Genomic DNA, 21,367 nt, shown 5'->3' with positions numbered 1-21,367 from the left:
ATATAAATGGTTGAATGTGAAACTGATGATGTGCCCTGTAAACTTTCACTCAATCCACAATAAAAACCTTAAAAATAAAATAAAATAAAATAAAATAAACATCCAATCAAAAGTGGTTTCCAAGGGGACTTGCTGGGCCAGTTTACTTCAAGACAGAGATGTCAGCTCAAAATGTTAGGGTGACTTTTGGGGAATCCCAACGGGTATCTTGATAGGTTTTCTCAAAGGACATAGATTACTCATAGAAGTTTAATAGGAAGAAATTTTACAAAAACTGAAAAACTATTGGTGAGGAAAAGGTCAAGAAAGTTGTGCCAAGGAATTTTTTTTCCCATCAAAACAATGCACTTACTCATTCTTCAAGTGTAGCAAGAGCTCTTCTTAACAAGAATTCTGTTGGGAAATCTTACCCCATCCACTTGACACCCTGATCTTCTCCTTCAGATTTCTCTTTGTTCCCAAAATTAAGGAACACAACTCGAGTTCGTTCAGGATGCCAAAACTCCCATTTTGAAGTGATGCAAATTGAAGAGTACAGAATTTTTGAGGGAAGAGTTAGAAACATAGAAACACCACCTTCAGAAATGTACAGACCTAGATAAAGGATATGCTGAAAAATAGTAACTTCACATTTTCATATTTTTGTTTTATAAAGGTATCTATGATTTTACAAAACCTTTTTTTTTACTTACTTTCGTATGTGTCTACTTGGCTAGGCCATGAGTCTCAGTTTGTAGTGGTTTGGCAAGTGTGCAATGATGTGATTTGGCAGTTACGTAATGATGTGATCTGTCCCATGATATAAACAACCAATCAGTTATAAGAGGACTAAGATGGTGTGCAACACCCTTACTCCAGTCAGTCTTGGTCTGACTTAAAGGGAATTTCCTTGGCTTGTGGCCTGCATGGCCTTTTATCTTACAAGAGATAAAAGGAGAGAGAAGAGAATGAGGGACATAACTACTACCAAGAAATAAAAACTGAGAGTGGAGTGTGTTCTTCGGACCCAGGGTCCCTGTGCTAAGAACCTCCTATATCCAGAGGAAGACTGATACTTAGACACATAGAGATCTCCCAAGGGATATAAGGGCTAACGATATTGAAAGGAGACAAGGACCCTCCTCTAGAATTGACAGAAAGAGTAAAACCTTCCCCGAGAGAGCTGGCACTCTTGAATTCACACTTATAGACTCCTAAACTGTCAAGAGAATACATTTGTGTTTATGAAAGCCATCCACTTGTAGTATTTCTATTACAGAAGGTGGGGTTTTTTTCCCCCAAGCAAATGGTTCTCTTCCTCTCCTCCTTTTCTCCAGTCTTTAGATCCTAAGGTACAGGGGGATTAGAAAAAAACATTAACGGTGTACACAGCTAAATCTAGGTTGGAAAACACAATACAGACACTATAAGGACAACTCTAGACTAACACTATAACCAAGGCAAAAATGAAGTACAAGCAACTAAACAAAAGGGGTCACTTTAGTTTAGGCAAATTTAATGATTTAAAGGCTGTTCACAGAGCAGCAAGGAGGTGCATTTTTCATTTAACATGAAGTCCCTTCAGCATTTGCAGTCTGTCTCCAAAGCTTCTTTACCACTGCCATTATCTTCCTGTTGGGAAGGGCTGCCCAAATCAATGTAGAGGGGCCATCCATTCTGAGCAATAATCTGCTGACGAGTTCTTCAGAGTGGTCCTGCAGAGAGCATGTCCTTTTAGTGTCTGAGAGCTGGCAGCAGTGATCTGGAAGAAAAACAGTCAAAAGACGGCTAGGTAACCACAACTGCACCACAGGGACTGAATGTTTTACCCCCTGGAAGAAAGGCCACCCAAAGGAATCTGAAGGTGCTGGCAGACGGATGGAGGCTGCACAGCTCCTATGAGCCCTCAGTCTTGGGGAAAGAGATGTAAGGTCAGTGCCTGTAAGCCATCGAAAATGGGTCAGCCCTCACCCAGCTCCATCCGTAAGGTTCAGACATGAACTGCCTTCCTAAACCCAGAGGTGAGTTGTGACCAGGCTGGGCCAGTCAAATTGTTCCTTAGCTATTTAGAGCCAAAATGTGGTAACAAAGCCTCTCTTACTAAAAGCTAAAAGTTTCCAATAGTCAGATCTCTTAGCATGACAGCAAGTCAGTCCATTGAAAAACACAAGAGAACTTCAAAAAGTCTGTGGCAAAAGTCCTTTAAAATTTTTTTTTCAATTATCTTTTAATTCTATTTTTCCACAAACTTTTTGAAGCTCCCCAGTCATGTATTAACTGAGTGTTTATTGTGTGTTAAGTGCTATCCTTGGTGCTGGAGAGAGAGTTGAACAAAACAGGTATTTTCTCTGTCTTCAGAGGTGCTTATGTATCCTTAGAAGAAAGACAATAAATACACAAATAAACAAAACAAGATGGCTTCAGATAATGAAGATAAAATGGATCAATGTGGCAAACAGTGACTAGAGTGAGGTGGGGGACAGTGTTTGAGCACTCCAGTGACATTTGAGAAGCAGTAAGAAGGCAGTCCAGATGCCTCCGTACCTTGAGACCAGAAGAACTGGATGGTGCCGGGCTACCATTACTGAGCATTCTGATTTAAGATTCTGTAGATGAATCCTGGTCAAAAGGGGGAAATGCAGATCAGAATTTCAAATGTTCATGGACTAAAGACATTCTGGAGCTATGGAGAGTGGATGAATCCCTGAAACTTTTGTCCTGGAATCATCGTTAAACCTTAAACCACAGTGTCTCCTGAAGTCAGCTTAAATTCAAACAACAGTTTAGCTTATTATTGCTGCTGCTAAATGCCATCAGTTTGGTTCCTACTCATAGCAACCCTGGATAGGGTTTCTGAGGAATGGCTGGTGGGTTTGAACTGCTATGCTGACTTAGTAGCTAGCAGTTCAGTGTTTATCCTACAGCACCACACCATGACTCCACAGATAAGTTTAGCAAAAAAAGGTCAGACTTGAGCATTACACTCTTTGAAGAATCGTCTGTATGGGATCAAACTAACAAAAGCAGTTTGAAAGATTATATGGAAACCTTGGAGGACAGTGAGCTTATGTTAATGAGGAAAAGAACAACTCAAAAAAGGAGGAAGAGAATGGCTGCACAACTCAAATACACCCAGTGTCATTAAATGGCACCGAGGTTATGAATCGGGCTGCTAACTTCAAGATCGGCAGTTCAAAACTACCAGCTGTTCCGCGGGAGAAAGATGAGGCTTTCTGCTCCCATAAAGATTTATAGCCTCGGAAACCCTGTTCAGGGTCACTATGAGTCGGAACCAACTCCATGACACATAGCGGAGAGTATGTTTTGCTCTTTATATTCTCAACAACAACAAAATTAATAAAATTAAGGAGCAAAAAAAATCGTCAATTCTGTTCATCAATTGTGCCATGAATAGGAGAGGGGTTGAAACAATTGGAATACAATAAAATAATGGGAAAAAAAGAAGAAAGCAGTCAGGCAAAGATCAAGAGCCTCCCACAGCTTAGTTTCAGAGGGCGCAGGGGAAGGCAGACCCTCCACTGAGGGGTTTCCCACCTGTCTAGACGGGGCTGGTGAAAGGAGATGGGGATAAGACTTGTGGGTCAATAGTGAATAAATACTATCAGGACTGACTGTGAATGTTGCAAATGTAAAGATAGACATTTTGTAACAAAACGGGGGAGTGGTTGATCTTGCAGTCCAGGAGCAGAGGACCCTGGGATCATGAAGGGAGAAAAGCGGAGTGCGGGACCCTATCCAGAGAAGCAGCGACGCCAGAGATGGAGGCAGAGTTGATGATATGGAGAGACGGAGCGGCTGGGGTCTCTAGACTCAAGGACGGAGGGGGGCTGTGTGCTGGCAGCCGGGCGGCTGGTTTGCAGGGTATACCCTTTGGTTGTTTGAATGGTTATATATTCCTGAGTGCTTCGGTGTACATCAAAAAAACAAAACAAAACAAAAAACAAAAACAAAAAAAACAGAGGGACTGGAAGCAAATGCTGTTGAATGATTCTTCATGAAGGAGACTGTAATCATTGCAATGAAATGAAATACAACAGTATGAATATAAAGCTGATGCTCTCCCATGTAAACTATCACTCAATTCACAATAAAAACTTAAAAAAAAAAAAAAAGAGTCTCCCAAGCAGGACCAACATAGAAAGTCCCTATGACCAGATTGATGCCTGGGGGACGACAAAGAGGGCTGCAAGCCTGGAGGAAAGAGAGCAAGGAGAGTAGAGGACATGAGATTGGTGATGTAGCTCGGACAGATCTCTTCTCTTTAACTAGCTGCATTTGTTCGCTGTTGCTGTGGAAAACATACACAGGAAAATACACATTAAATTAAACAGCTTTTACAGGTACAATTTAGTGTCAGTGTTACATTCTTTGAGCTGTACAGCCATTGTATTCTGAGCTGTTGTTCACTTTGGTGAGGAAGGGATTCTTATCCTAGTGTTATTACAGTGGTCCAACACTGGGCAGATGAGATCAAGAGCAGCCTATTAGTTATCTACAAGTGTGGTCACAACCCTGGAGGAGTAAGACACAGCACTTCATGAGGGGCAACATGGGGGGTGCACTCTGAAACAGAGTAACAACCAGGGGACATGAGAGGCAAACTTTGTAGTATCAAGAGGCTGAAGTTCTCCCTGGTGCCCACAGGAGGGTATGATTAGCTTTTTTGAATAATCCCATGGATTGGCAGGGAACTGAAGCCTGCTACACAGGAATAAGTACAAACTGTGCCTGTCTCCTCAATCGGAGGATTATTTGGCTAGAGGATCTTATCCATAGGAGTACAACAGGGAGTAACACAGTTAGGACATTCGAGGCCCTCCAAACTTTACCAGAGGTCAAGGCAGCACATAATACTGAGCCCTAGTTTTAGGCCTTAAACCAAACCAGTCCACAGAAGTTACAAGTCAGGTGAAAGCCTCCCTCAGCTTCAAGCAGTGGGCCATGGTTTCCTTGACTGAAGACTAAGGTGACTACAAGAAAAAGGACAGAAAACAGAGTAGCGGGGGAGCTGCTAAGGAATAAAAAGGAGGTCAGACTGATTAACATCAGTGGAAAAGAACTACCCTCTCCTCATCTCTCTTCTCTTTTTCAGAAGCCCTCAGTGTTGAAGTGGTCTCGGTGTTCCTGCCTACCTCACAAGCACATACATTCCCTGCTGCCTTCAGGTTCAGGGGCAAACAGGGTATAAGCACCAGAAAAAAACAGGGATGATGGCCGTGCTAGACCTGTAAAAATGTGAGAAGAAACAGAGGGATGAAGGAAGAAAGAGAAGGGGAGAAAAAAAGGAAGAATACCCTCAGTGAAAGGGGAGAAGGGGAAATCCCACAGTCATGTAGCCAGACCTGCTATTCTAGGGAAGGAACCCAGAAAACTTGAGCATTTATCAGGTAAGATGCCTGGGGTCTCAAAGACCACCAAAGGCATGCTGGTCTCTGACAGAGACCACTATCAACTAACTCAAAATTGCCTGCACTTCCTGGCCTCTCAACAGCAGAAACTACATGCTTCAACTTCATCACATTCCTGTAAAGACAAGTTCCAGGACAGGAAACAGAAGAAGAAGAGAGCATTAGTTTCGGGTTAGTCTAAAACCCAATCCAAGCGACTCTTATCTTACTAAAGAATTTCTCCAGGAAAAGTTTGTCTCCCAAATTAGCCAACCCAATTCATCTTCACAGTGCAAGCCCAAAGCCCACAAGGACACCTTACCTTCACCAGGACATAGTCCCCAGGGTGGGCTCTGACTTTGAGACCAGGGCTAGAGACATCCTCCAGCTCTGTACAGGGGAAGATCACCTTAAGGTTCCCATCATTTCGGCCACACAGGTCAGTGGCAGAGCGCTTGCTGAGCTGCAGAAAGAACAAAAAAGGGTATTTGGAGTAGTCACAGTATATAGATTTTTAAGGGCAATAGAACTACAACGTATCTTCTGCCTACGAGGTGTCAGAAATTGGGCCAGAAACTTTACATCCATTGCTGCTTAACATTAACACCAGATTTTGCAATTTGTTAAATTGTTGTTAGGTGCCATCAAGTTGGTTCCAACATACCCTGTATAGGGTTTCCAAGGAATGGCTGGTGTGATTGAACCTCCAGCCTTTCGGTTAGCAGTCTAGTGCTTAGCCTACAAAGTCACACCAGGACTCCAACTTTTACCACAGAACCCTAATATCACCTTTTCCCCTCTATAGTCTATTCTCAACAGTGATCCTTTCAAAAGGTAAACTGGATACATCAAATTTTCCACCTCATTCAGATTAAAAATCGACACCCTTACAATGGCATCAGAGGCTCCCAATGATCTGGGTCATCTGAACTCTCTGGATGCATCTTCTACCATCACCCCTTTACTCACTCTGCTCAGCAAGACTTTTCTGTCCCTCCAACATTCCACGCTTGATCCTGCCTCACAAACTTTGAACTTCCTGTCTCCTCTTCTCCTCTGCATGAAACTCTTTCCCTGGATGCAGCATGGCTTAGCTTTACTTCCTTCAAGCTTCTCCTAAAACTTCACCTTCTTGGTAAAGCTTTGTCATCACTGTTATAAAATGTCAAATAACCACCCTGGGCCCCTACCTACACTTTACACCACACACCCCATGGCAGTATGACAACCGGCCTCCAATCTTGGCCCTCGTGATCCCTGCCTCATGGCGCACACACCCTTTATATAATCATCCTATGAAAGGTGACTGAGGAGGCCAGTAGAATAATGCAGAAGTGGTGACACATCACTTCTAAGATCAGGTCAAAAGAGACTACAGCTTCTAGCTTCCATCTCAGACTCTTGTGGCCATTCTCTCCTTCTCCTTCTCTCTCTTGAACCACTTGCTCTCAGGGAAGCCAGCTGTCATGTCCTAAGGACTATAAAGCAACCCTATGGAGAAGCCCCTACCATCCTTTGTACAGCATGCAACCATCTTTCAAAATGGAATAGACTTCACAACAGTAGGAGAGGCTTACTGAGAGCAACCTTAGAAACTAACTACCACAGGGGGAGAAGACGTGAAGAGAAGTACATGGTGGTCATCAGCATTGTAGATTAAAGGCAAGGAACTGAGGCCTCCAGCCAACAGCCAGCAAAGGACTAACGCGTGACAACAACTGGGTGCAGGAGCCTGAAAAATGATCCTCCAGCTCCAGCTGAGCCTCCAGTTGACAGCAGCCGTGGCCAACAGCTGGACTTCAACTCCACGAGACCTGAGCCATTTAAGCCACTCCCAGATTATTGTTGTTGAGTGCTGTCGAGTTGGTTCTGACCCATAGCGACCCTGTGTAGGGTTTCCAAGGAGCAGCTGGTGAGCTTGAACCACCAACCTTGCAGTTCAAATGGCTTTGCAGTCTGGCGCATTAACCCACAGCAATACACCAGGACTCCATCCTAGATTATTGATCCTCAAAAATTGTATAAAATAACAAATACTTATCATTTTAACATGCTAGGTTTAGGAGTAATTTGTTACATAGTAACTGATAACTAAGGAGCTCTGGTGGTGCAGTGGTTAAGCAAACCAAATGGCAGTCGCTAACCAAATGGCAGTTTAAATCCACCAGCTGCTCAGGAGGAGAAAGCTCTAACAGTCTGCTCCCATAAAGATGGCAACGTTTGAAACCCTATGAGGTAGCTCTACTGGGGTAGTTCTACCATGTCCAAAGGGCTGTTATGAGTCAAAAGTCAATTTGACAGAAGTGGGTTAACTGATAGCTAATCCATCCTCCTTCCAGTTTTATTTTTTCTCTTTAGCACTTTGTACCTACTAACAAAACATATATTTGTTTGCTCTGAGAATCTGTATCACCCAAACAATACAAACATTTCATAAGAAGTTTTGTCTTGCTAAGATCTAGAACAGTGCCCGGCACATTATAGGCATGCACAAGGCATTTGTGGAATGAAAGATTAAACCTAAGAAGTAGGCATTGTTAATTCCATTCATAAAAGAGGACACAGACTCTAAGAAGTGAGGGTGCTTCCTAAGGTTATTTAGTGACTATCAAAGTCAAGATGGAAGACCCCAATTCGGAACAATCATGTCGAGGCTTTAGCTAAAATTCAGTGGATGTTTCTGCAAAGGACAGAAAACAGTGTTTAAAAAAAGTCAGCAATATTGCCAAGACCTCTAATCACTACATAAATTGTGAACAGTGCAGCAGATGAGAAACAACAGGAAAAGGCCCAAGCTCTTTAAATGCTAGCTGTCATGGATGCAATTGGGTCCCCAAAGAATACATGTCAATTTGGTTGAACCATGATTCTCAGTGGTTTGGTAGGTATGTGATAAAAGATGCTAAAAGGAAATGAGGATCTTCCTCCTGAATTGTGAGCCAACAAGAAACATGACTAGGCGGAGCTGATGAACTGAAATGCAGATGGGTCTCTTGTGATACAATAGTGAATAATTGTTATCAAGACTGATTGTGAGGGTTGGAAATGTAAAGGTAGACGTTTCACAGTAAGGAAGGGAGTAATTAACTTTCCAGTCTAGGAGCGGAGGTCCCTAGGACCATCAAGGGAGAAGAGCAGAGAGCGGGACCCTACCCAGAGAAGCAGTGATGCCTGAGATGGAGGCAGAGATGATGATGTGGAGCGATGGAGCAGCTGGGGACTTTAGATCCAGAGAGGGAGAGAGACTGTGTGCTGAAGACTGGGGGTGGGGGGTGGGGGGATTGAGGGTACTGTAGTGGGCAGTCTTGCAGGTTGGTTGATGATGCATGGAGGGGATTGTAATCATGGCAATGAAACGATATACGATAGAATGAATGTAAAACTAATGTTCTCCCATGTAAACTATCATATAACTCACAATAAAACATTAAAAAAAAAGAGAGAGACATGAGGCCATGAATTGGGACTTCTCGTCTCCTACACTGTGAGACTAAATGTCTGCTTGTTAAAGCTGTCCACTGTGGACAGCAGCACTAGACAGATAACAAGGACAGTGAGCAACTGTTCTCACTCGCCTTTAAAGCTCAAGAGTTGTTAGAGCAAAACTGAGTTCCCTGCCATTGTTCCGGTACAGACACAGAGTAAGCAGATAGGGTAAGGAAGACCAAGTTCTGAGGAACTGCCTTCACCATGGCACGGATCTTATTATACTCAACTAGTCCTGATCTGTTCCTTAATCTGTCTAGTTGCAATTCTTAGGAAACAGAAGTTATGCTTTATCCAGCTCAGATTCCCAGTGGTCTTACCCACAGACCATTCCAAGGACTCACTAAAGACTAAAGGTTTGCTGCTGCTTCACCAACAAGAACAGTACATGGCACACTGTTCCAGTACGTGGCAGGAACTCAATAAAGTTTTCTGTTAATGAATGAAACAATTATAAATTATTGACTACAAAATTACCTGTTCCAGAAATGAACCTCCAACTGGCCAGCAGTCAGGAACCTGACAACCCAATTTTCACTTTATCCAGTCTCACCACAATCACTCAGCATGTTCTAGTGTTGTTTGGCCTAGGTGACCTGCCCCTACTGAACAGAAGGCCTCAATGCCAGTCTCCAGCATAACAAGTAGAAGACAGAGCCAAGAGGACAATGAAACCACTTCAATGGGATACGTTTCAAGAACACATATCAGGCTCTCTCACAGACATTACCTTCCAGAACCAGACAAAAGGTATGAGACTATCTTCAGATACCACACAACAGATTGTACAAGACCATGATTCCTTGGAAAATAGAAAACAAATGAAGTAAATACTCCAAATGCCCATGTCTTCTGCCAAAGGCACATTCCAGACTGGAGCATACAGAGCAAGGGGATGGCAGTTTTCTCTAAACTGAGGAGACAGGGATCAGTCAGAGTCCAGGATTCTGAGACAGCAAGAAACTGTGGAACAGAAATCTAGAGAGGAAAAAACTGAAAAAAAAAAAATAGAGCTCCAAAAATATCATTAAGCATCCCTGTTATGGACTAAGTTATGTCCTCCTGAAAATAAGTGTTAAAATACCTATTGCAAGTTATACCTTGGAAAGGAGCTTTTCTGGTACAGTGGTTAAGAACTCAGCTACTAACCAAAAGGTCAACAGTTCAAACCTACCAGCCACTACACCAATAAAGATCAAACAATCTGCTTCCATAAAAACCATTGTTAAGTGCAGTCAAGTCGGTTCCAACTCATAGCGACCTTGCATAGGATTTCCTAGAAGCAGCTGATGAGTCTGAACTCCCTACCTTATGGCCCTGGTAGCATAGTGGTTATGAATCGAGTTGCTAAGCTCAAAGTTGGCGGTTCGAAACTACCAGCTGTTCTGCAGGAGAAAGATGAGGCGTTCTGCTCCTGTAGATTTACAGCCTCGGAAACCCTGTGCAGGGTCACTATGAGTCAGAACCGACTCCACAGTACTTAACACCACCACCACCATACGGCTCACAGTCCAGTGCTGATCCTGCAGTGCCACACCAGGAGTCCCCGTAAAGATAACAGCTTTGGGAACCCTGCTGGGCAGATGTACTCTGCTCTACAGAGTCACTACTAGTTGGAATGGAGTAGAGGGCATTGGGTCTGGTTTTCTGGCTTATACCTGTGTATATAATCCCATTTGGGAAGCTCTTGTTTGTGATGTTAATGAGACCATATTCGTGGAGGTCTTAAGCCAATCACTTTCTGGATACAAAGACAAGCAGATTAGACACAGAGGCAAGGAAGCATTGATGGATGAGGATGATCAATGCCACATGGAAAACCAGAGGAACAGAAGCGGATGAGACAAGGACCTTCACCCAGAGCTGAGGAAGCTACAGGTCAGCACCCACTCGCCAGTGCTGAACAGACCCAAAGATGCAGAAGAGACAGGAACTTGGCTATACATGAAGGGAGACACACAGCAGAAGTCCCAGGTCAGAATACTCGCTCTCCCAGCAGAACTGTTAGCACCGTGGGACAGTCTACCACACACCCACCCACAAGAACAGAAAATGAATAAACTCAAATATATTTCCAGGCACCATAAGGCTTTCCACATAGAAAATCATAGGGAAACCATTAAAAAGAGAAGCACTCTTAGAACTATTAAAAAGCTCAGTAACGTCTCAGGATATAAGACAAACATACAAAAACCAATAGTATTTTGATGTAGTAGCAATGAACACGTGGACATTGAACCTAAAAGTACAATATCATTTACAATCACGCAAAAAAATTTAAATACTTAGATATACAGCTAACAAAACACGTGCAGGACTTACAAGCTGAAAACTATAAAAAGGCAGATCCAAGAAATCAAAGATCCAAATAAAAAGTCTATATATTAAGTCCTATAAAAGAAAACAATATATATATATATACATGCGGCCTTACCCCCTCCACCAGCACCAGCTGGGCACAGCCCACAGAAGTCTCATTGGCTTTTGTTGCTTCTTCTCGGAAGACAGCAATGAGTTCCTCCAAACGCCTTAATTTTACTTTTTCCGGGACATCATCCTGCAGCCTGTGATATGCCCGTGTTTTCTACACACACAAAAAGAAGAAATGGAGGTCACCAAGGACTTGCAGAATCCATCCTTGAGACACAGGGGACCATATCCATTCCACCTGCAGTTACAAACACATGTACAGAAATCAAAGCCACCACAAAGGGGGTCCTCTGACTCTGGAGTTTCCCAAGAGAAAAGGGGATTTCTACAGCAGCATGAAGTCACATTTTTATAGGGGTTAGATTCTAAATTCAGTATAGAAATGAAAACCAAAGACTCACAATTACTCTTTGTATTTACGGTAAGGTTACATTTATACATATGCTAAATGGCTCATATACTCTGGTATTCACTGCAGCACCGTTATAAAGATGCAAAATATCTTAGACGTCTATTAATGTAGTTAAGTGCCATGGAGTCAGTTCCAACTCATAGTGACTTGTATAGGATTTCCAAGGCTAAATTTTTGCAGAAGTAGAAAGCCTTACCTTTCTCCCAAAATATGTTTATAAATGTATGAAATATCTTTGGAAAATTATACACAAATTGCTAAGAGCAATTGCCTTCCAGAAAGTAAATGAGAAACTAGGAACCATGAAAAGAACTGTGTCTCATCTATACTATTCTGATCTTTTGAATTTTATCTCATAAGCATGCATTACCTAGGCCAAAATGAGAAAGGAAATTTATTGTTATAAATCCCTTAAGTCACCCCAAACCATGGTATGTATGTACGTTATTTATATATCATTCTGTACATGAGCTCACATTCACTACAGCTGGGGAACCACTGATCTAGACAAAAATGTGGATTAGAAGGAAAGTCTAAACCTGGCAGTGGTGGTGGTTATGTGCCGTGGCGTCGGTTCCAACTCACAGCGACCCTGTACAGGGTTTCCAAGGCTATAAATCTTTACAGGAGCAGAAAGCCTCATCATTCTCTTGGAAACTACTACCAGTGAACTACTGGTAGTTTCAAACTGTTGACCTTAAGATTAGCAGCTTGACTCGTAACCACTATGCTACCAGAGCTCCTAAACATGGTAGTATGGACATCCAAACCATGCTTTTGAGAGGACTACCAAATCCATAAAAGAAAACAGAGAATGGGTAAAGAATTCAAAAACGTTTACAGGCTTATTATTAACACTGCTTATTACAAACAAGAACAATCCGTCAACTGTGTACTTCCTATGTGCAAAGTAAGTCTACGTGCCTTATACATATTAGCTAGCTTAATCCTCAAAACAGCACTATAAGGGCTAATATGGGATACAGCTACAATTAGAGGCTTTGCTCTTATCTATTACGGTACTTGATAAAGTCTCTAAAACCTTAACCCTAATCAAGGAATTGGAGTCCTGGTGTGGCACTGTAGGATCAGCACTGGACTGCTAATCACAAAGTTAGCAGTTCAAACTCTGGAGACCCTATACACTGTGGCTATGAGTCAGAACTGATTTGACGGCACTGTACAACTATCTAGCAATTAGATCTCAATGTGAACACTCACTCAGTGCCCACAGAATATGCCTTCATCAGACAATGAAAGCCCATCTCCCAACCCTAGCATTTCTGCATACTAGGGACATTCATGGTAAAATGGAACCCAATAGCAATTCTGATACTTCACCTCTAAAAACAATTCTCTAAAGAAGATACGAATATGCTCATTGGCTCACTAATATGCCTACAGAATACTAAGTGGCAGTTGGCTTTAAAAGAAAGGAACTAGTTTAGTTGATGGCAACTCAGTGAAACTGAGGCTTAGGTCATGAGTTCAGTCTTTCATTAGTCAGTTTTCCTGAACCCCATGGCCAGGTTCCTCACAACCTACAGCCCAGACAAGAGGCATGCTGCCTCAAGGTGACTGGGGGAATGAAGAGTGACACATGCAATGCCATCCGTACTGCCAAGCAAAGGACAGCAGACCAAAACTCTGCCCTCCCTGCAGGAAATATGTATTACTCTCCCTCTCTCTCCTAATCTCCTTAGGCTTCGAGTTCCTGGCCATCGGTGACAGAAGGAAAACTCCAAAGTGAGAAACAGTAGGTTCACTTGGCCCAGGAAAATGGAAGCAAGAAGCAGCTGAGGATGGGTGGCTGGGAGGGTGACAAGAGACTTCTGTGAAACAAATCACATCTGTTGAAAAGTTCTGGATGTTGATTAAGTTTCCTGCAAAGAAGAGCAGTCTCCCTCCCTCCACATTCTGAAATTTTAAAGAAGAGGAATGTTGGCACAACTAATCTTTTTTCATCCTAAACAGCCTAAACTTAATTTTAAAATATTCTAAGAGGAATAGTGGCACAAGTTGTTTTTTCAATCTCAAATTGTTAAATTGTGTCAAAGAGTAGACACAGGGTTTTTGTTGCTTATTAAGTGCCATCAAGTCGGTTCCAACTCATAGCAACCCTGTATAGGGTTTCCCAGGAGTGGCTGGTGGTTCTGAACTGCTGACCTAGTGGTTCAAACTGCCGTTGTAGTCCAGTGCATTAACCCGCAGCGCCGCACCAGGACTCCCCTGCACAAGTGTTAAGAAAGTCATAAACAGTGAATGGTGAGATCCTTGAAGTTCCTCAAGGAGAGTGTAGCTACCACTTTCTTTTCTGCCCAGTCTACAGTCAACTCTACATTAGTTAGAAATGATGTCAGTCCCAAGGGAGACACAGCTCCTTCCCCCATCCTAGGGCTCACCTGTCTCATGCTGTAGGCAAAGAGGAAGCCCGTGTTATACTGAACTTCCCGAAGTAAAGACACAGTCTGGAGGTGATCATCCTCAGTCTCACCACAAAAGCCAGCAATGAAATCGCTGCTGAGGCTCACACCTATCACACATAATAGAAAGGACAACAGGTTGCTGCAACTTACCTTCAAGAGAGGCCTTTGGCATTTGTGGATTACAGGGGTAGGGATGTTAATTTCAATCCTTTTCCTGGAGCTATTCAGCACATGGGCAAGTAAACCACAACAGTCATTACAGAGCCAGAGAGGATAGGCCTGCTATCCCTAACCTTCGCATGCCAGAGCCTGACTTCTCACTCAGCTTCCCCTTAGTGCAAGAAAAGGTCTTTTCAGATGCTGGATTAATGACACAGAAAGAGTCATTTTCACACTGATTCTGTTTTTACAGTGCATCAGACAAATATATACCTCTGAGTTCTGTTATAAACACTATTTTCGTGTAAGATAGTAACGACGCTGGACAAAACCCGAGCTCTTTGCCTGCCACAGAAGTGAGAGCAAATAGACTCCAAGGCAGCCTTTTGTTAGAAGAAAAATGTCAGCATTTGTTGCTTTCTCCAGAGGCCAGATAGGAGGGAGAGGGATTTCTACCACCAACTGTCTCACTGAGAATGGAATCTAAGGGTATTTTATAGCGTTTTAGGGAGCTTTGGAAGACAACAGAGGCAAATCGTCATCCATCAATGATATAGAAACCATCCATCAATGATATAGAAACCTTTCACAATGCTGAAATGGTAAACATTACGTCTTTCTATCATCTGATGTCCAATTTTCAACCTCAATGATTCTTTGTGCTCCCCTAAATTGTTTTAGTAGCTAGGCCTGGAACCAGGGGACACTGGCCGGCTCCTTCTTTACTTAGCTTATATACAAAGAGAGAACATGAAAATGTTTAACTATATTCTTACTGTCTAACCAGGTTCCTAAATCATGGGAGGGAAAGAGATGTGCAACCTAGGAGGCCTGCTGCCTAAGCGAGCTTAAAATAATCTGTGTTGTGTCGTCTTTACTGCCCTCACCTTAAGAGAAAAAAAGGCTGCCTAAGGGAGCAAAAGCTGTGCCCGCATCTGTAACAAGAATTGTCAGTTACTGAGTATTTACTAGGAAGCCTGGTGGCTGGCACAGTGAGTTAAGCATTGGGTTGCTATTCCCAAGGTAGGCAGTTCAAACCCACCAGCCACTCCTCAGGAAAAACAGGAACCTGTCTGCTCCTGCACAGATTTCCAGTGTCAGACACCCTATGGAACAATTCTACTCTGTCCCATAGGACAGCTCCGAGTAGGAATCAACTCACACAGCAGTGGGTTTGGTCTTTATTTTTGAATACTTAACTGTGTGCCAAAATTGGTTATTGTTAGATGTCATCAAGTCTTTTCTGACTCACAGGGACCCTATATACAACAAACCAAAACACTGCCCAGTCCTACACCATCCTCATAAGCGTTGCTACTCGAATTCACTGTTGAAGCCACTGTGTCTATCTACAGAATTGAGGGTCTGTCTCTTTTTCATTGACCCTCTACTCTGTCAAGCATGATGTCATTCTCTAGATCCTGGTCCTTTCTGATAACATGTGCAAGGCTAGGAAATGAAGTCTCATTATCCTCGCTTCTAAGGAACATTCCGATTTTACTTCTTTCAAAACAGAATTGTTTGTTTTTCTGGTAGCCCGTGCAGTCCTTTATACTTGAGTTTATTATCTATTATATATAATCTATTTAATTATCCCAACAACTTGCTGAGTTGAGTGTTATAAACTCCATTTTATAGATGTGGGAATTACGGCCCAGAGAAGTGAAGCACCTTGTTATATAGTCACATAGTCTATAACAGCAGAGCCCAACATGAAGCCAGTGTACCGAGTCTCTACACAATCCTGCCCTATCGTAATGAAAGCATTCATGCATGTTGTTGTTAAGTGCTGCTGAGTCAGTTCCAACTTATAGCAACTCTGTATAGGTGAGTGACTGGTGAGCTTGAACCACTGACCTTGCAGTTCAAACCAACTTTTCAGTCCAGAGCATTAAACCCACAGCATAACACCAGGACTCCATTTGTACATGGTATAAATGAAAATAATCAGAAATTTGGGGTGAAATGTAAGTATTTTCAACCAAGATTACAGATAAATTTTATTAGGAGGAAGGAAAAAAAAACTCTCAGATCCATCTGTCAGCCCCGACAGACACCAGTTGTGTATTGAAGACCATTAAATGATAAGAGAGTAAATAAGGGCTGAAGTAATAAGAAATTCATCTTTAAAATTTATAGCAATCCCCTGTGACTCAACTGCGGCCTGGCTGAAAGTTGAGTCACAGGGGATTGCTTCTAATAGGGAGACAGCAATACTAGTGACTACCCACACCATTCAAGATCAAAAGGCAGCATTCCCCTATGGACCAAAACTCAAAACCCAGGGTGGGAAGAAGAGGAGGAATTGAAACAAGAAACACAGGGAGGAAGTGAGATAAACGATGCTACACTGAGGGGACTACAATCATTGTGATCGTGTATGTGATTTGTTGGATGTAAAGCTGATGATCTACTCACTTAATCCTTCACTTAATTCACTAAGTCTTAGACTATAACTTTGTCAATTCATTAGAAAGAGTAAAGTCATTCCCAATGTGCTCAAAAACACAGATTCTCTTTAACCTTGAGGCCCTAAGCTAAGTCACACACCTAAGAGTATTTCTAGCAGAATCATGACATAAACAATAAAAAAATACATCACAAGGATAAAAAGAAAAAAAGCAGGAGAAAGAAAAAGAGAAAACTGAAGGAGACCAAAAGCATTATTTTAAAATGGTGTCGCAAGGGCTGACACAGACTTTGGTGGGTACCTGCATCTACCCAAGAAGACTGTGGTCCTGGATAGGGTAGTATGCTCACTCAGTAGACTATGTTTCTTGTAAATTTTCTTAATGTTTATTTACTTTTTATTGCTGCTATTGAGAATATACACATCAGAACACTCACCAATTCAACGGTTTCTACAAGTACCATTCAGTGACACTGATTAAATGTTTCAAAATGAGCAACCACTCTCAACTTCCTTTCCTGAATTCTTCCTCCTCCATTAACAAAAACTCACTGTCATCTAAATTTCCTATCGAATGTTACACATCAATACACTCACTCACCACTTATCAACATAGCTAGGTTCCAAAGACAAGGGTGTTATGTGAAAATCATTATACAAAAATGGATGATCACATCAGAAGACCAAATGAAGGATGCCTGTATCATCACATAATTGCCAAACTGCATCATTGCATAAGTGCCAAACCACTGAAAATCATGGCCCAGCGAAGTTGACACAAACCCTTAAACATCAGTCAATTTTACTTTCACCTGGCACCTCAGCATTTGTTACTGCCACCTGTATCCAATTAATGTGCAAAAGAGTCAGATATTAAATTTATTACTATTGTTGGAAATGCATTCCCCCACTTTTAATCAGTGAATAAGTTGCTTAAATATACCTGGAATAGATTCTCTGATATGGTGAACCAAGTTCACATAAGCTTCTCTTGAATATCTGTAATAAATAACAGAAAGAAAAGGTCTAGGTAAACTACATTCCTTTAACTGAGTGCTTTAAGAGTAAGTCAAAGTATCAAAAGAACTCAATACAGTCATCTAATCTAGAACCTATACCAATTACATAAATTAGTTAAATTGCTTTTGTTTAATGAATGAATCAAGACAAATTCAACATGTAAGATGATCTCTAGAATTCTTTGTGTTTGCCAAGATGACAAACAAGGCAATACATTAGTTCCATAAAGCTTGTCATTGGTCACATTCTCCATTTAGTCATTATCTTATCATTCCCAAAGGCAGTAAACACATATACCAAACCCACTGCCATCAAGTGACCCTGTACAGTTTCCAAGGCTGTAAATCTTTATAAGAGCAGAAACCCTTATCTTTCTCACCTGAAGAGCAGCTGGTGAGTTTGAATTGCCAACCTTGCGATTAGCAATCCAGTGCTTATCCTACAGCACCACTAGGGCCTCCAAAACATATTGTTTTTGTTAAGTGCTGTCGAGTCAGTTAACCCATAGTAACCCTGTGTAGGGTTTCCGAGGAGCCGCTGGTGAGCTTGAACCACCATGTGGTTCAAACTGACTTTCCAGTCCAGCTCATTAACCCACAGCACCACACCAGGGCTCCTAAAACATATTGTTATTGTTAAGTGCCGTAGAGTCGGTTCCGACCCATAGCAACCCTGCATAGGGTTTCTGAGGAGCAGCTGGTAAGCTCGAACCTCTGACTTTACAGTTCAAACGGCTTTGCAGTCTGGTGCATCAACCTACAGCACTACACCAGGACTGCCTTAAAACATATTTTAATGTTCAAAATCAGAGGATTAAATTTTCAAATAGATTGTGCCACATGTTAGATGCTTAGGCTTAAAAAAAACAACAACAAGATACAAGGAAAACATATGAAATGAGTGATCTAGTCTTTGGTCTATGATTTATGGAGTGATCAGGAGCAAGTTCCAACAGCCGTGGGGTCACTCACAGAATAAATATTTACTGACAAGCTAGTATGTGCCACAGACGGTGCTAGGTTCCCAGCAATACAGATACTGTCTGGTCATTACAGAAACATGGAAAGCTACGGTGTGCCCCTCTCCCCAAGAAAAGCGGACCCCCTACGCATGGCCTCCAGTACACGGCTGCTTCCACTCTGGGCAGGCAGATGGATCTGTTTACAGATGTTGTCTCTCTCATGAATCAGTTGCAGAACCTGATCAAATAGAGCATATTATATTAAGGTCAGGAGAAAGTACTAGCTCCCCACAACTTGAAAAAAATCCCACTGACAATAGCATTGAAAAACAAAAAAATACTCATGAGTAGATTTAACAAAACCTCCACAATGAAAACTACGAAGCCTTACTGAGAGAAAACTGAAAAGATCTCAGGAAGTGTCACGATACACCATGTTCATGTATTTAAAATCCCAACACTACTATCTAGTCCCTAAAGCTGATCTACAGAATCAATACAATCCCAAACAAAATCCCAGCAGGTTTGTTTATTGTTAAAACTGAGAAGCCAATTCTGACCTTTATATTCAAATACAAAGGACAATGAATAGTAAAAATCATCTTTAAAAAAGCACAATAAAAGTGTGAGGACTTGCAGACTTAACCTACTGCTCTCAAGACGTCAGAAATCAATATCATAATACTGTGTACAGTTAGACATATAGATCAGTGGAGAAGAATCCAGAAATCCACCCACACATATAGGGCCAATTGATGTAAAAAAAATTTGATAAATAAAGGACTACCTTTTCAGAAAATGATGCTACATAATCATATGAGGGGTTTCAAAAAGTTTGTGGGAAATAATCCATTATCTTTTCATTCCATTTTTCCACAAATTCTTTGAAACTCCCTCATATGATAAAAAACAAAAAGACCCTTCAGCTCTACCTTATATCACACAAAAAAAAACTAAATTAGAAAACAACCCTAGGCTTAAACATAAAAGCGGAAACTATAAAACTTCTGGAATAAAATATTAAAATATTCATAATTTTCTTAGCTTTTCAAAGAATTCATCAAAATTTTAAACTTCTGTCCTTTAAAACTTACCGTAAAGAAACTAAAAATGAAAAAAAATATTTCAGAACATACATCTGACAATGGATTTGCATAAAAAGTTTACAACTCAAAAAGAAAACAAATAATCCAGAGGGAAAAAGATAAGTGTAGAGGCAAGACTTGAGTAGACATTTCATTAAAAAAAAAAAAAAAAAAAACTTGCCCCCCAAAAAAAAGGTTTTCCACATGGGAGACCTATTCCAGTCAAGCACTGCTCTAAGTGTCTTGAATACATTGGTTCTTTCACAAACAATCCTACATAGGAGACAATGATTCACCCAGTTTTACAGATGAAGATGACAAGTTAATGAAGTCACACTGGTAAAGCAGTGACCAAGCTGGGATCTGAACCCATATCTATCTAAAGTCAACATCTGGACTTCACATTGTCTCCCTTCCTGTCCTCCTAACACCACTGTTACCACCACTGTCACTATCAAGCAGCTGCCTCCATGGAATAAAACCTTTTTCTGCACAGGCCTCAGGGTCTCACAGATAAACTTAACATCCCATTCTTTCAAAAAGGCAGGCTAGTGAATTCAGTGGGCTATACAGCAGTTCACCACAGAACTCTCCAAGCAGGATTCAAGGTCTCTGGTGCATCCCTACTGATGTCAGCCTTTAGCATGCTTGAAGATACCAGCCTACCACACTTATCTGTCAACACTTACCTCATCAGGAAAGTCCTTGGGGTGGGGAGAGGTGAAACGGATTCTCATTTCAGGATCTACTCTGGAGACTTGATCCAGAAGGTGAGCAAAGCGCAGGCCACCTTGCTTGGATTTATAGTTGGTGGTGAAACCACGGCTGAGGTTGGTGGACACTGCACTGTTGAACTGCACCTCTGAATTGTCCCGAAAACTATTAACATTCTGACCAAGGAGGGTCACTTCTTTAAGTCCCTAAAAAAGTGAAAATAAAAATATTGAAGACAACTTTTAAAACTTGCTGGATACCACACTCAACCTTAGCACCATCTTGTCAGAAACTTCAAACCACATCAACCAACTGGAGGAAGAAGCAAATGTACAGGCTGAAGCACACACAAAAAAGAGGAAGCAGAAGGCCCAGTGAACAGTAGTAGTGTGTCTACCCACGAAAGCCACAGCAGCACAGAAATATGGAATGCCAGAAGCTGGGGACATGGGTACAAGTTGAGAACTTCAGACTCAATGAATCTAAAACATCCACCACTATTCAATCACCATGAACACCTCCAAGAAGCCCACCTTGCTTATATCAAATCAGTTCATTCTGAACCTTTGCCTTGGACCTATAACATTCTGGGCTAATTCTGTTCTCAGCTATGGTTGAACACAACATGTGTACAATAAATCATATCATCTCTACTACTATCTTGGCTGACAAAAAATTTGTTGGGTACCTTTATGCTAAATTATAAATTTTGTAATTAAGTGAATCCACCAAGAACCATCCATATAAATGTTCTGTCTTTAAACCAATAATATCGTGTGGAAATCATAGGACAATCTCTTTGATATCCCATGCGAGTAAAGTTTTACTAAAGGTAATATAGAAACGGCTGCAATCATACATTGACAGAGAACTTCCA

General features: G+C 41.6%; 1 protein-coding gene across 1 annotated transcript in view; it reads right to left on the bottom strand.

Annotated features, from left to right (window-relative positions):
• Positions 1-1,633: 1,633 nt before the first annotated feature.
• Positions 1,634-21,367, bottom strand: part of CDK5RAP1 (CDK5 regulatory subunit associated protein 1) — a 57,246-nt gene continuing 37,512 nt past the window's right edge. Inside the window, exons 7-13 of the mRNA XM_006860762.1 lie at positions 20,466-20,696; positions 18,832-18,929; positions 17,654-17,709; positions 14,118-14,248; positions 11,308-11,457; positions 5,710-5,850; positions 1,634-1,741 (exon numbers count right to left, since the gene is read on the bottom strand). Of these exons, the coding sequence (XP_006860824.1) occupies positions 1,634-1,741; positions 5,710-5,850; positions 11,308-11,457; positions 14,118-14,248; positions 17,654-17,709; positions 18,832-18,929; positions 20,466-20,696 (915 nt within the window). The remainder of the gene's footprint in view (positions 1,742-5,709; positions 5,851-11,307; positions 11,458-14,117; positions 14,249-17,653; positions 17,710-18,831; positions 18,930-20,465; positions 20,697-21,367) is intronic.

The sequence above is a fragment of the Chrysochloris asiatica genome, unplaced genomic scaffold (genome assembly GCF_000296735.1).
Source record: "Chrysochloris asiatica unplaced genomic scaffold, ChrAsi1.0 scaffold00039, whole genome shotgun sequence".
Taxonomy (NCBI): Eukaryota; Metazoa; Chordata; class Mammalia; order Afrosoricida; family Chrysochloridae; genus Chrysochloris; species Chrysochloris asiatica.
Note: the sequence above shows the minus strand (reverse complement) of the source record. Positions and strands in the feature narration are given on the sequence as shown.